This window comes from Phyllostomus hastatus, unplaced genomic scaffold, assembly GCF_019186645.2.
Source record: "Phyllostomus hastatus isolate PE091 unplaced genomic scaffold, TTU_PhHast_1.1 phas_scaffold_755, whole genome shotgun sequence".
Taxonomy (NCBI): Eukaryota; Metazoa; Chordata; class Mammalia; order Chiroptera; family Phyllostomidae; genus Phyllostomus; species Phyllostomus hastatus.
The window spans coordinates 9028826-9044627 of NW_025334039.1; the positions used below are offsets into that span (position 1 = coordinate 9028826).

General features: G+C 40.2%; 1 protein-coding gene and 2 non-coding genes across 6 annotated transcripts in view; all 3 read right to left on the reverse strand.

Annotated features, from left to right (window-relative positions):
• TMPO (thymopoietin) overlaps positions 1-5507 on the reverse strand; it is a 28032-nt gene extending 22525 nt beyond the window's left edge. For 2 of the 4 annotated variants that reach the window (XM_045826376.1, XM_045826375.1), the window contains exon 1: positions 4652-5319. In XM_045826376.1, the coding sequence (XP_045682332.1) occupies positions 4652-4930 (279 nt within the window). In that variant the 5' untranslated portion in view covers positions 4931-5319. Of the gene's footprint in view, positions 1-4651 lie in introns of all 4 variants that reach the window. The other 2 variants (XM_045826374.1, XM_045826373.1) reach the window with 2 other exon arrangements.
• Positions 5508-13261: 7754 nt separating this feature from the next.
• On the reverse strand, positions 13262-13333 carry TRNAW-CCA. Its single transcript has one exon. It is a non-coding gene; the product is annotated as a tRNA-Trp (tRNA).
• Positions 13334-13976: 643 nt separating this feature from the next.
• Positions 13977-14048, reverse strand: TRNAD-GUC. Its single transcript has one exon. It is a non-coding gene; the product is annotated as a tRNA-Asp (tRNA).
• Positions 14049-15802: the final 1754 nt, after the last annotated feature.

The following is a 15802-nucleotide window of genomic DNA, read 5'->3' on the forward strand; positions in this document are numbered from 1 at the left end:
TCAGGGCACATGCCTGGGTTCCTGGCCAGGTCCCCAGTAGGGTGCATGCAAGAGGCAACCACACGCTAATGTTTCTCTCTTTCTCTTTCTCCTTCCCTTCTCCTCTGTCTGCAAATAAGTAAAATCTTTTAAAAATAAATAAATACATGCATATAAGAATAAGTAATAATATAACTGTAAACCTACATTTGTCCACCCCTGCAACACTGCACTTATCTACGATCCTCAGACTCAAATCTTGAAGCAACCCACATCTTGATATCAAAATAGTTGCCTAGAATCTAAGAGTTCTGTGTTAAAGACTTGATTCTTTAGAGAAACTACTTAAAAAAAAAAAAATCAAACAGACCCAATCTCATGTTAGTGATCTACTTGAATTTTCCAAAATGTGTGGATAGGCTGGAAAGAAAAACTCCATTGTAGAATATAAATACCTTAAATTAAAGGAAACCAATCAGGTACAGATTACTTGTAGATAATCCCTCCCACCATTAGAATGTTCAAACCCGACTACCAACAAAAACATCTAGGAATTTCAACTTCTTGTAACAGCCTGAGGTTTTTAAGAAATCTTTCTTTGGCATTCACCCCATTCAACCTACTTTTTATTAGTTATTTGTATAAATGTTTTATCTTGTCCAGATGGTGAACTACTTAACAGTCCCTAAGTCTGGTTTGTTATCAAAACCTCTATATTCCATCCAGTCTTGAATCTTAATCTTAGGCCCAAGAATTTGTATTTTAAATGGGTAGCTCAGGTAATTTTGGAAGCAGCATTTAATAAGGTAGCAGAAAGCAAGGGCCTTATCATAATCACATTTGTATCCCAAGCATCTAACAAAGAGTGTCTGACACTGGAATAGGCAAATGATAAGCTGTTTTGTTGAATGATGAGTCAAAGTACCATCTGGGGAGCAAAAAAATCACTTATATTTTAAAAATCCATTTCCTGTTAAGGAATAATAAATCTTTATCAAATTGAAGCAGGAAACCATATATTTTCTTGAAACAATGAAAAACTACAGCTGTACAAAGAAATATTAAGAAGTCAATAAATTGGAATAAGTTAAACAGAGCAAGGTTTCATAAAGGCTGTTTGGTTTTTAATTTATAGGGAGAAAATTTTCAGAAAAGTAATGCCATTTTATGAAATATCAAATTTAATAAGAGTAAAAATTGAAAGACAATGTGGCATATATAATTATCAAACAAGCAGTTTCAATAGGGAACCATTAGTTGTACTGATTTCTGCCTCTAGAAAGCTCTGTTCCTTTAAGTAAATCATATAATCTCTTAGTTTTATTTGGTAAAAATAGTCAGTACTTACTATGTGCCAGGCACTGTTCTCTAGTTTCTTCCCAACTGTCAGGTGATCTCTAATATCTTTTTCAACTTTAAAATTCAACAGCTGCCCTGGCTGGCGTAGCTCAGTGGATTGAGCGCGGGCTGTGAACCAAAGCATCGCAGGTTCGATTCCCAGTCAGGGCACATGCCTGGGTTGCAGGCCACGGCCCCCAGCAACCACACATTGATGTTTCTCTCTCTCTCTCTCTCTCTCTCTCTCTCCCCCCTCCCTTCCCTCTCTAAAAAGAAATAAATAAAATCTTTAAAAAATATATTTAAAAAATTCAACAGCTGTATGGTACAACCAATGAGTTACTTTAAAATTTCTATCATTAGTAGAGCAAACATGCTGAAATATAGCAATTATTGTTATGGAATAGATTTTAGAGAGTATTTATTATGTACCACGTTATATTCTAAGTACTTTGTATGAAACCAATGAACCCTAAAAACACTAGGGTTCACTAATTCTAGGGTTAGTATGAGACAGATACTAATATCCCCATTTTATAAGAGAGGATACTTAAGTTCAAAGTTGCCTGGATAACTCAGGCAATCTGCATATTACGAACTTACCTCACCCAGTTCCAAAAAATAATTTGAAATTAACTACACTGCCTTGCATTTTGGAAGGAGAAGGCAGATCACCATCTCTGTAAATGTTTTATTTTTGTGTTGATAATGGGTGTTCAACCTTTTGGTGTCTCTGGGCCATGATGGATGAGTTGTCAAATACTAATGAAAACTGATGAGCAAAAAAAAGGTTTTAAGTAAGTTTACGATTTTGTGTTGGGCCTCATTCATAGTCATCCTGGGCCACATGCGGCCCATGTGCTGGACATCCCTGATTATAATCTCGACATCTACAAATGCTGGTATCACCAAGATGCACAAAATAAAAGCTTAGAAATATAAAAACTAACAACCAAAACCAACTTTTGGTCATGTGAAACATATCTAAGAGTCCACGGCAATGACTAAAATGAAACAATTTCTCCTTTAATCAAAAATATTCCTCATAAACCCGTGTTTAAATAGAAGATACATGCTATGACTTTAGCCAAATCCACATTAATGTTTGATTTGTTTTAAAATGTTAAAAACTCACCACCTAAAAGATCTGTCTTTTCTGCAACTCTCAAACATAATTTGGCTTTCTCCTATATTGGAAATATTCTTTAAGAAATTGAGTCTATATTGTTACTATACATGGGCTAACAATGACTGGGACATAAAATGTTGTATATGTAAAAGGAATGTTCTCTGTCTATTCAAGATATTTTTCCTATGCCTGATAAACTGTCTATTAAACTCCTAAGTTAAATTATAACTAATTTTTACTGAATGTGCTTTAAAACAGATGATGCTACTGACCAACTACCATTAACTTCTTTCAGGTTGTTCACACTATTAAGGCTACCCAAGGGCACACATTTTTTGAGTTTTAAGTACTCAGGCAGAGGCCCCAAATCTAGGGCTGTGAAATAGTTTTTTTTCTGTGTGTCTCAAAACATTAAATGATATAAAAAGGGCTCAGCGTGCTACTGGACATAACAGGTTCTCTTAAAATGTTAATTTCTTTCACCCAGAACTTTTTGGCATAGTGCTGAACAAACAATATGGGACATCTGTTGAGAAGAGAACAAACATGATCAATTATCCATACAAAAAATTCAAACAATTCAATTATGGTGGTGGGCGGGGTCAGCAGAAATCCATCTCCTGTACTTAAGAGCATATGGCAGAAACTACTTTCATAGCTCAAGAATAGTATGTTTGCAGAGCCCAAGATAGGGTTCTATAGAAGACCTGTTATTTTTAAAAAGTACTTCTTTAAAGGGAAAATATTTTATTTTCAACCAAATCTTTACTGAAATAGTTTGAGCATTACTTTCTTCTTCAGAGGGGCTGGGGAAAAACAGATAAAGGAAATGCTTTACTTTAAAAGTAAATTTCTGTTTTTTTTATGGAAGAGTCCAATGGCTTTCCTCAAAACCACAAAAACAAGACATCAGGAACAATATGGTACGGTTGGTCTTTTATATTTATTGAACAAATATTTATCTGGTACTAGTATTTGCCAGGCATTGACTTAAAATATAAGATTTTCAAATTTCTAAAGCCCAAGGTAAGGTTTTCAATTAAATTTACATGTATTTATTACATTTTTCTTTCATTTCTATTTTGGCAGTCCAGAAAGCACATCAGATAAATTTTTAAAAATTAAACCTAACTTTGAAATTACTTTCGAGTTCTAGTAGGAATTAGTAGCAACAAGTCCAAACTCCATAGTCCAAGTCTTACAACGTCCCTTACACCGATCACTACTTTTAACTACGTTCTGTTAGGATATGAAGTCTTGGTAAGTGGACAGATTCATACCAGCAAAACAGTGTATAGAAACCCACTCAACAAAAAAACAAACTGTTCTCAAACAAAATATCCCTTTGCTGGAGCCAATGTGAAATTTACCCGGGATTTAGATACTCCAAACTATGACAGTGACATATCAGAATGTCATGAAATAAACATTTCTCCTGATTCGGACGTCTTTGCTTTCCTCATGAAAAATGTACCAAAAAGAAAAAAAATCCCAAAACTTATGCCCTTAATCACCAGAAATTTTCAAATGTTTAAGCGTCTATGATAACCGCTTAGTGGTGTATTTAATGCTCCCCCGCCTAAATATGGCCTGCTGCTGGAAAACAGTAACACGAACAAGAAAAACATAAACGGCTCAAAAAGCCCTCCAGATGACAGACGGGAAAAAAAAAAAAACCAACATAAAAAGGCGGGAATTTATTTCAAATTCTGATTAGAAATTAGCATGCACAAATTGCCCTCCAGGGAGCGCTCCGAGACCCAGTTACTCTTCATTGCAGTTAAGAAAGCGGGAAAACGCTCGAACGTAACCTAGAGCAGTTTCGGGCTGACCGTAACTAAGCGCTTCCGAAAAGGGCACGAAGTACCTGTCCGAATACCCAGTCCTGGCGGCCGGTGGTCAAGGAACACCGAACCACCCCTCGCGCCCGACGCCCACGCGCCACCTGAGCACACGCTAACTTCACGCCTCCCAGACACATTCGGCCTAGACGCCAGCCCCGCGGCCCCAACTCCGGACTCTCCTCTCCAGCGCCCTCCCCTTCCACGGCCTGCAAGCCCGCGGCGAAGAGCCGGAGTCCAGCTCCGGTGTCCAGCCCCGCCGCCAAGGAGGCCCGAAGGGGCGCCTAGGAGGGAGGACCGCAAGCGCACGGGGAGCGACAACCGCCAAACAGCCGCCTTTGTGGCCGGAGCCGGGCGTCCTTACCCTGCCGACGGAGGCTCGGCTGCGGCCCGCGGCGGAGGCCCCGGAGCCGAGGACTGGGGTGGGCTCGCGCTCTTCGTCGCTGGAGAAGTCCGGGGGCCCCTTGCTGTTGGCGCCCGCAGCAAGCGGCGGCCGGTTGCGCGCCGTGAGGTGCTGCAGGTACAGCTGCACGTACACGTCTTTGCGCTGCTCCCCCGGCGGGAGCGTCACGTTGTTGGCCACCAACTCACTCTTCAACTTCTCCTTCGTCAGGACCGAGGGGTCTTCCAGAAACTCCGGCATTTCGGCGGCAAATCCCCTTCCCCGCAGCCGTCACACCCGCGCTCACGCCGGCGCGCTCGCTCCTTGCCTGGAAGGGGGGGGGGGGCGGTGTACGCGTTGCCGCCTCCGAGCCTCAAGGCTCCCAACCCGGATCAGCGCGCGGAGCAAAAAAACAAAAAAAAAGAAGAGAAAAACTCGCACACGGAAAAGAACGCAAAAGCTGGACACAAAAGCCCCAGAGCAGAACTGTAAACCAAGTGCAGTCCAAATAGGAGCTCGCACCAACCCCAGCCCACACACGACAGCCAAGGAGAGCAGCCTGCTTCGCCCACGCACCAAGAACGCGCTCCGCCATTGGCCGGCGGCCGGAGGAAACGCGGCGGTGATTGGCCCGATGCCTCGCGCGGGTTCCATTAGCCGAGGCGCCCTGCGAGAGGTTGTGGAAACGCAGTTTAAAAGCCGCTCGGGCGGGATCCACGGCGCCTGGCCCGTTTCTATTTCCCTTTTCTCCACCCTTTCCCTTAGACGCTGATAAGGGACAAATCCTACTGCTTTTGTGTGCGATTTCCTCTCCCCCTTCTTACTGGGAAAGAAGCCTCCCCCGGGTCCGTCGCTGACCGGCTTCGAAGACCCGGGCTGGGCCTTTCTCAACCTCAGGACCCTGATCCACGGGAGAGCGGCCGCAACATTTCCTTCCCCAACCGTTATATCTGAAAGGAAAGAAGCGAGACGTGTTTGCAGACACTCATCGTCCTTGATTTGATTTACTTTAGAATGCCTTTAACACAAACACCTTCACGTCTTGGCTTGTAAACGATTCTTTTGTTCCCGAAATTCAGGAAAAGCCAGACCTCGACTGCTGGGCACTTCAAACTGTTCTGGAATTTGTAGCAAAATTGTATCGTTAAATATTCCATTTGCTTTTTACCGTATAGGCTTGGGCATTTGTAAATTATTACCTTTGACTAGTTAGTTGGGGCTCAACGGGCATTTTTGTTGGAAGCTGTCTCAGAGTTAGATCCCTCCCTCTGTATGTTACCACATTGAACCAAACCTAATGTTTAATACAACAAAATGAAACATTTAGGAATGTCTTAATGGGCAAGTTGAGATAACTGAAGAAAGTACATAGTAGATTTTAACCATACAGAAAACCTAGTGGCCTATAATTAGGCCAGGAACCCTAACCACATTATTGATTCATATTACAACCTGGTAGAATCTCAGAAATTTGCTGCAATGTCTTCCAGAGAAAGATGCCATTGATAACAAATATTTGTATTTCTTAGGAATTTGTTTTACTACGCTTTCTTCCAAGAAAAGAAAGAAGCTGATCTTGAATCCTAGGTGTCTTAATCATTCCCCCAGTTCTGATCTCCAGACTACTTTAAAAGCTGCTTAAAAATGATTTTTAAACATCTGATTTCTGCATGGTTGTTTAAATTCCAGTAAATTTAAAATGTCCTCACTAAAAAATGTCTCCTGTGAATTAAGTCATTTCATTTTGTTCAAATGGAGGGGACATTTCTTTTAATGGTGGATTATTTTCATAGAGGCAATTTTATATTTTCTAAAAACCTCAGATTTACATATATTTAAGCAATAGCATTGAGCTCAGTAATACAAATTAAAAATTGTGCTTTAATTAGCAAGCTTTGCGGAACACATAGGCGAGTGTATTTATCTTCAGAGGGAGGACTGAGCCGAGTGGGGAAGGACCATGCGTTTGCAGTACTTGTAACCCCACAAATGCAATTAATCCATGTGGGATGGTCCCAATGTGCCTGCCACAGTTCAGTTACTTCACAGGTGGCAAACCCAAGGGCCGCAGGCCAGATCCCGCCGTCCACCTTGTTTTATCCGTCCTGGCACCTTGTTTCTACCCAGCGGCAGCAACAAGCTGCTTGCTCCTAGTTAAGGAGTAGTTACATTTATACAGTCCTAAAATTACATTTGGCACTTTGAAGGCAACTGGGAAGCTGTTGTGGCCCCTGGTGAAAATGAGTTTGACACCCCTGAGTTACTTCTAGTATAGTCTCAAATTATAATGGGAAGAGCAGCCAAGTCCTCAGCATAGTAGCCACAATTTATCCTGTTAAATTGTTACCTTGACAGTTGCAGAGTTTGGCTTTGGCTTAACTGTTCCAATAGCCTTAAGAGGCAGGTTTTGCTACTGTAAGTGAAAAGGGTCAGGGTACCAGAGCTAGATTTGATCTGACTGGAAGGGTCTGGAGATTCCTGGGCAGCTAGGTCCCTGAAGTGTATTCTCAAAGGAGGTTCCATTGCTGGCACATGAGGATAATATTCTTCTACCTTAGTGTAATGTAGGTAGAGTACAATGACGGAATCACCCAAGGACACTGCACTGGAACTGTATTTTTCATAGGGTCTTTGTACCAGAAATTTTCCAGGCAGTGTAATGGTTAGGGGCAATAATTCATCCTACTTTTACTACAAGCAAAAAAAAAAAAAAATCACCTGTTGCATCTGAAAATTATATTAAGTAGACACAGTACTATGCCCTATAGGCCAACATGAAATATAATTCACAAAGAACTGCATTCTAGATGCCTGAGGTAAATGTTCTCTGAGCAAAAACATTTTCATTCCTTTTCATTGATCATCTCTCCTTTTCTTTTCCAGGGACACTATCAGCAGGAGGTTACTTGCAGATTCTACACTTCTGAGGAGACATGGTTGATGTCATAAAAACAGATTGCTTTTCTGCATCCACAAACTCATGAGTTATCAAATTCAGACTGGTAGCATCCTAGCTAGCACCAGGTATATCCTTAGCACTGCCATTTTTAGTGAAGTTAATTTTTGTTTTTTACTCTGCTGTAGAGTTCTAAAGTAAAGGCTATTTTTTTCTCATATTCTATGTTGGGTCTACAGTTTGGGTGGCCTCTTTGTTTCTGATTACTATTTCCAAACTATTTCTTCTCTTTCCTCCTTCAAAAACATTTGAAGTTCCTATCATCTGGCTAAATCACCTTCTACCATCTTTACTGCTATAATTTATCAACCTCCTGGCTACTCTCTGTCAGAAATTATAGACTGTTGCTTCTTGCTCTAGGTTTTCCTCATCATCCCTCTTGTCTACATTCTGTGTAAATTCAATATTCTTACAGCTGTCCAGTGCAACACCAACTTGGCCTCTTAGATGTTTGACCTCTTCATCTCCAACGACTTGTTCCTCTATTCCATCACATCCACCCACTCCAGTGGTAAAAGCCCGAACCATGTCATCAATAACGGTTTTAACTTCTAAATCTCAATCTCAAGCATCCCAATTGTCAGTCACTATCCTTTTCCACTTGGCTCATTTATTGTACTCGACTTAATTGAGACCTCCAGTGCATTAACCCCAACACTTAAAAAAAATCTATTATCCTGCTTCTGCCATCATATAATCATTTCCAACTCACCTGACTTAGATTCCCTTATTAATTCTTATAGTCAGTCCTTTACGAAGTTTCAACTCTGTTACCCCAACATCTCTCTTTATCTTTCTTACTTGGAAGAACCTCAACCTTGCTTGGACTGAACCCTGCTAGAACAAACTTTCTCAATGCTTGCAATCAAGCAGATATTACTGAAGAAAAATTGTACAGCAGGGCTGGCTGGTTTTACTTTATGATGTCAGATCTCATAGGAACACTCAACACTGGCTGGAAAAGCTATTCATCTGGATTAAGCATTCGCACCTTCACTTGTCCCGGAAAATCACTCACTCATGTCGCTTTCCCCTACTTCTCCCCATTTTCACTTGGTGACCTTGCCTCATACTTGAGAAAACAGAAACCATCTGTGAAGAATGCTTCACTTTCAGATGTTCAAATCTGTGCTCATTTTCCCTTGTATCTTTCTTGTTCCAATGGAAGAGGTGTCCCTCTATCAGAGTGAATTCTACCACTTGTACTCTGGATCTCATCCTTTTCTTTCTCAAGAATTTGATTCTTTCAGTCATCTTCTGTGAAGTTGCTGAATTAAAAAGGCTGATGTTTTATTTGTGTTACACTTATCGAATATAAAAAAAAATTAAGTTATCTTTTATGTTGGAACAGGTATTGGGTTTAAAATTTTTTTTTAATTTATTGATGTTAGAGAGAGGAAGAAACATTGATTTGTTGTTCCACTTATTTACGCATTCACTGGTTGCTTCTTATATGTGCCCTGACAAGAGATTGAACCCACAACTTTGGTGTATTGGAACAATGCTGTGACCAGCTAAGCTACCTGGCTAGGGCTAAGTCTTGTTGTATCATTGGTACCTAAAACTTTAACAAACAATGGGAAGATATTTCTATGTGAAGACACAGCTTTAAAAAAAATTGATGTAATTACTTTGTCAGAAAACTCAAACTTTTTTTCCTAAATCACTTGGATAACTGCCTCCATTTTTGACATTCTTAATTGTAATAACATACAACTGACATTTTTGTTCATTATGAAAATATTACATATAAAAATAACATTTTTGTTTTGCAGAGAACTTAGTTGTGAATTTAAGGGTGTCACCTGAAACAGTGGATGAAAAAATACTACATGGTCATAAAAATCATGCTCTTAAAAATTTTTAATGAAAGAATGTTCACAATACAAGAATCGGTAAAAAAACAAATAGATAAAAATAGAGAACCATGCTAGGGTAAGATCTCAGTTCTATAAAGAACTAAAGTACATTTGGTTATGTGTATATTTAAAAATATATATGAGGAAAAAAGACTACATGAATATAGACCAAAATGCCTATAGTAATTTCCGCTAGGTGTTGGGGCACAGGTGATTTTTTTCTTACATATTTCCTTATTTCCCAAGATTTCTACAATGAACACATGATTTTATAACCACAACTTCTTTTGGAAACGGTGTGAGAAATCAGGGAATCACCTGACTTCTTAGAATTCACTCTTACTAGTTTTACATTTTCTTTTTTTTTAAAGCTGAGGCCTTTGCCATGACAGGCCTTCTTTTTCCTTTAAGATTTTATTTATTTTTAGAGAGGGAAGGGGGGAGAGAGAGAGAGACACACACACACACATCAATGTGCGGTTGCTGGGGGCCGTGGGCTGCAACCCTGGCATGTGCCCTGACTGGGAATCAAACCTGAGATGCTTTGGTTCACAGCCCCCGCTCAATCCACTGAGCTACACCAGCCAGGGCTAGTTTTACATTTCTAAAGGCTTCATTTTATCAGTTCATCCAGAGTATATCAGTTTTAGGTAACTGATTAAACATAACCTCAAAAGAGAAAGCTAGTTTATTAAACTGGTGAAATAAATGCTTAAAGCATTTTGTACTAATGGGTAAATCCACTTGGAAAAATGATAGACGGGAAAATTTTTCATGAAATAGAACAAAATCACAGAGCTATTGTCAGTATTTGGCAACTCAAACATGGATCTGTCGATTCCACAGCATCTTCTCTCACACCATTCCTGCAAAATGACTGTAGAAGTTTAAGTTAAAATGAAGTGTTGGATTTTAGTTTGTTTCCCAGTTATAGCAAGTCAGCAAATCAACCATTCTAAGAAAATACAGATATCCCAGTCTTGGGAAAGAAGCTGGAATCTGTAAAGTGATAGATTTAGAATTATAGCAGTATTACTAATGATATGTATATACATTGCTTTACAACTTTATGTGTTTAATCTTATTTGATTCTTTTAGCAACCCTGTGAGTTAAGTTGAACTTGCAGTCTGGCCTTGCTGTGTAGGCCAGTGATTCTCAAACATTAGTTTGCATCAGAATCACCTGGAAGCCCCGATTAAAACTCAGCTTGCTAGCCCCATCCCTAGGGTTGCCTGAGTGTGTAGGTCTAGGGTGGAGCCTGGAAATTTGCATTCCTTACTCGTTCCCAGGATGTAAACCTAGAAACAACAGCTCTAGGCTACTTTTTATATTCTTTGTAAAGCCACAGTCAATCATTTCACATTCTTGAATAATAGCTCTGAGTTAGAATAAAAGCTAAATTAGTTAGAATGGCACACAAGGTCCTGTGTGATGGGAACTCCTGTTTACCTCTACAGTTTTCTGTCTCTTCCTCTTCAGCCATACTGAAGAACAAGTAGTTCTCCAATAAAAGCTGTATTAGTTTGCTAAGGCTGCTATGACAAAATGATTCACAATGTAATACAACCCACTGGGTCTACTTCACAAGAGTATGGTTTTGTACAAATGTGATACCATGCTTGGTCCATGCTAAGATCAAGTAAGTATTGTTGCAGATATATGCTGTGTGTGCAAAGGTTGCCAGGGGGAGAAATAACATAACTATTGTTACAGGCTAAATTGTGTCTCCCTGAAATCCTTATGTTCAACCCTAACCCCCAAGTACCTCGAAATGGGACTCTTATTTGGAGATGAGGCCTTTTAAGAGGTGATTAAGGTAAAATGAGGCCATTAGAGTGGACCCTAATCCAATATAACTGGTGTCCCTGGTGTCCTTGTAAGAGGACACACAGAGAAGTACCAGGGATGTGTCAGTCAGCGAAAGACCACGTGAGGACACAGTGAAAAGGTGGCCGTCTCTAAGTCAAGGACAGGTCTCGGGAGAATCCAACTCTGCTGTCGCCTTGATCTTGGACATCTAGCCTCAAGAACTACAAGATAATATATTTCTGTTGTTTAAGGCAGTCAGTGTGTGGTACTTTGCTGTAGCAACCCTAGCAAAGTAACTTAACCTGTACTTTTGTAGCTGAAGAAATCAGATCCCAGGGATAAGTGACAAGTGCTTGATTCATAGAAGGCATTCAAATATATCCATTGGATTAAAAAATGCCTTAAAATTACATAGCAAACTTATTTTTTAAGATCCTCCCTAAGAGGCCTTCCTGAACTAGTTAATGTCTCTATTTTAGCACCATCACATCACTCTGTTCATGCTGTTTTCATGGCACTTATCCCAACATATCACGTATGGTATTTGTTACTTAACCTGTTTTCTGATGCTAAAAAGAAAACAAAAACCAACAGTACCACTAACCCATTTTTACTCATTGTATCCTTCCCCTCAGTGCTTTAGCACGGTATGCAGCTCATCATACTTGATGGTCCATAAATATCTGTTGAAATGGATGATCTAATCTCAATCTAACCAAAGAGAGGAAGGAAGAACAAACTACACAAAGTATAAATACAAGGTCCAACTGTACTGTTATGTTAGGTTGAATCCTAAGAACTTAATATTTGATATTTTCACAACACTGAACAGGAAAACTCAGGGACTTTCATGGAACACATCCAATACAAATAAAAAATATTAATTTCTCAGTCTTGTTATTTTTTTGTACAGCAACTATTTGACACATACCTGTACGGAACTATGTAGCACGAGGAATTCTGAAGGAATTCTTAATTATAATAACATATAGCTGACATTTTTGTTCATTATCAAAACATTACATATAAAAATAGCATTTTTGTTTTGCAGAGAACTTAGTTGTGAATTTAAGGGTGTCACCTCAGAGTGGATGAAAAAATACTACATGGTCATAAAAACCATGCTCTTAACATTTTTTAGTAATGTGAAAGAATGTTCACAATATAGGAATCAGTAAAAAAAGATAAAATAGAGAACCATATTAGGGTAAGATCTCAGTTCCATAAAGAACTAAAGTACATTAAAGTACATTCAGTCACCTTTGTGATTGAATAAACTTTGCTTCATGCTATTAAAGTAGTTGAAAGTGGTTGTCTGACTTGTCAGCACTAGTATGAAATGGTGTATCAATGAAATTCAAGGGCTTCTGGCACGTTCTTTCAAGTTTATTTCCTTTATTATAAAACATTTAGTAAAGAGGGGAATCTGGAGTCAGTCATCTGAATTGTAATCTTGGGTGACCCTCAGTAGGTAACTATTCCTGTGTGCCAGTTTCACCTTTACACCTGGGATAGTAATTGCATGTTGTAAGGTGGCTTACAGTGCCTGCCACACAGACTAAAACATTTAAACTATTATAATACTCAAAGTTAGAAATTATAGTTTTCTTGTTTGCAAAACGCAAATGGATCTAAAACTATTTTTGCACAAATATCTTGCACGGTAGATTATACATTCCTGGTAGGGGCCACCGTAGACTGATATGCCCACTAATGCACAACAGTAACAGCCCTTATTTCTACGCACCACATGCACGTTAAATGACAGAAAACTCACTTTCCAAGAGGAAACAGTACAAAAAAAATCCGTCTTAAGGCTACACACTATACATTGAGGCTTGTCTTTTTGCAAATTAAGGGTTATTGAGATATTTGAACGAGGAATAATAAATCCTAAAATTAAACGCATTTTCAAAAACGGCGGGAATACACACAGGATTACAGGGAAAAATACGAAAAGAAAGCTATGACCCCGACGTGATTCGAACACGCAGCCTTCTGATCTGGAGTCAGACGCGCTACCGTTGCGCCACGAGGTCCTGCTGGGCTGTGGCCTGCGCAGTTTCTTAGGACTCGGGTAACAATGGCGTCTCTTCCGGATACCACTATTACTCTCCTTTTTCTCTTCGCCCCTCCGTGAAGTATAGGTCACAGGTGAAGACTGATACCTTTACTTCCAAGATTTTCCTAACAGGTAGTCCTCTACCTAGGCTCGGACCAAACTATCGGAGGCCAGAGAATAGGGTTTCCGTTTAATCTAGTCCCCGCGTTCTGAGGAAATCCGTCCTTCAGCAAGCGATTTCCGTTCTTAGCCTCCCGCTCAGGGGCGGAGACTTCACTTTCTCCCTCCCCTCCCCCCATAGGTTCTGCGCGCCGAGTTCGTGACCTCTCTCCGAATGGAATTTGGCGGGGAGCGACTGCGCACGCGCAGGTCTTTGTCAGCTAGCGGCTGGAAGCGAGCCCAGAGGCCTGCCTGAGCGTTTTCTTACCCCCTCTTTTTCCTCTGCCAGCAATATAAAGTATTTGTTCTGTATGCAGACATTTGTTTCATGGTATCATTGAGCTTAAGAGTTATCGTTTCAAAAAGACATACTAAAAAAACTAGCAGTATTGTATTTATCAGTAACATCGCGCAGTTGAATTACAAAGAAAAGGGAAGAGTGTTAGTAAAAAGGAAACGACCTCCCCGTCGGGGAATTGAACCCCGGTCTCCCGCGTGACAGGCGGGGATACTAACCACTATACTAACGAGGAGCTGTTGCTCCTCAGCTTCCTTAATATCCCTTTAAAAGAAGAAAAGATTTCCGCCCCCACCCCCCCTCCCCAACCCTTCTCGCTTATCTCCCCTTCAGCTCGCCACCCGGAAGTGTGAAAACTCGACACTTGAGTCTTCTGCTCTTCTAATTATCCTGTGTCCGTAACTTGGATCCTCCGGTGAAGAGTTAGTAAATGATTTAGAATAAATGAAACAAAATACGTTTCCAATTTTAGGGATGGTGTATTGTTGAAAATAGTTTCCTGGACTCTTTGTGTTGTCCGGATACTTGAGGCTTCTGGCTGGAGGTATTTGTTTTAATGGTGACCAAGAGTGTGTGAGTTGAAGCAGAGCTTGATTTTCACAAATTTACATTTTAATTCTGAAGTCGAGGTTCAAGAATATCACATGGTTGCCTGATGTGCGGAGCAGTCAGGGTTACCCCACGGTCCAGTGCCCCTTCAAGCAATTTGTAAGCTTTTGTGACACGAAAGGGCTCCCGCAATTGAAGCCAAATGAAATTTTATTAGCCGATTTCTCCTATATCACAGTCTTTTTCCGGAGGCGTCTACAGTTACTTGAAAATGACAAGTAAACACGTAAATTGTTAAATAATAATACATTTAAATAAGTCAAAACAAGAATATACCATTGATTAAATATAGCGTTATGAAAGTGCCCTAATGGGCTAATTTGTATTATCTTGGACCTTCTCATAACATTATCAAGCCTGTTACCACAGGGACCAGGAGGGCCTCACATACATATAAACTTTTTGACATTGTCTTTATAAATAAGCAAATTCAGAGCAATAAACTGAGGTGACTGGAAGTTTTCATTATAGAAAAACCTGTGTTCTAAGCAATTCATCCCTTGTAGTGTACTATGAACTAATATATTTTGGTAGATCATAGGTTACACTGTATTTTCCATCAAATGAATGAGATTGTTTAATGCAGACATTAAAATAGAGCAATTTTTGAAGTCTGTTTCGGCATATTTTTTTCACTCTTAAATACACCAAAGCCTCAATAAAACTCAGTGTCTGGGAGCCTCCCTCTACTTCAGATCTTCCAGGACCTTGTGAGTTCCAAAGGGCACTCTGGTAACTGTCATGATGTCCTTTTCCTAGTAAGATTAGAGAATTGAAGGGACTTGCCCCAGGTTTCTCACTTGTCGAAGCCACAGGGCAGTTGGGACCCAGGTCTCCTGAGCTGCCCGTGCGCACCGTGTCCTCCTGCCCTGCCTTCGCCCCATCCCCGCAGTTCCTCGCTCTGGTAGAAGAAGCTTAGTCTTAATCTTTGTCCCTTCACCATCGTTTTGACCTCAACTTTGGTAAAGCTATGTCAATGTTCATGTATGTGTTGTTACTGCTCTTCTTTATTCTTCCCTAGGGAAATGAATCAGCGGCCTGAGTCAGCAGGGAACTCAGCACCTGCTGTCCATCTTCCTAAAATGGAATGGTAAAGAGAGTAATTAACTTGAACAGGGTAAGGGAGCTGAGAGATTCCTCACTGTCAGCACTGACTGGGAGAAAGTAGAGGCTAAAATCTAACTGGCAGTACAGAAAGCCCAAAACTCTCTTCGGATGTAAATAGCATGATGGCTACTGCCATTGAAAGTTTCAAATCTTGCTCCACCTAAATAACTGTTTGCATAGCTTATCTCAGCTTTCAAAACCATTCACATTCATTTTCTCAACAGCCCTGTGAGGTCAATAGGGCAAATATTTTACTCCTATTGTACAGGCAGA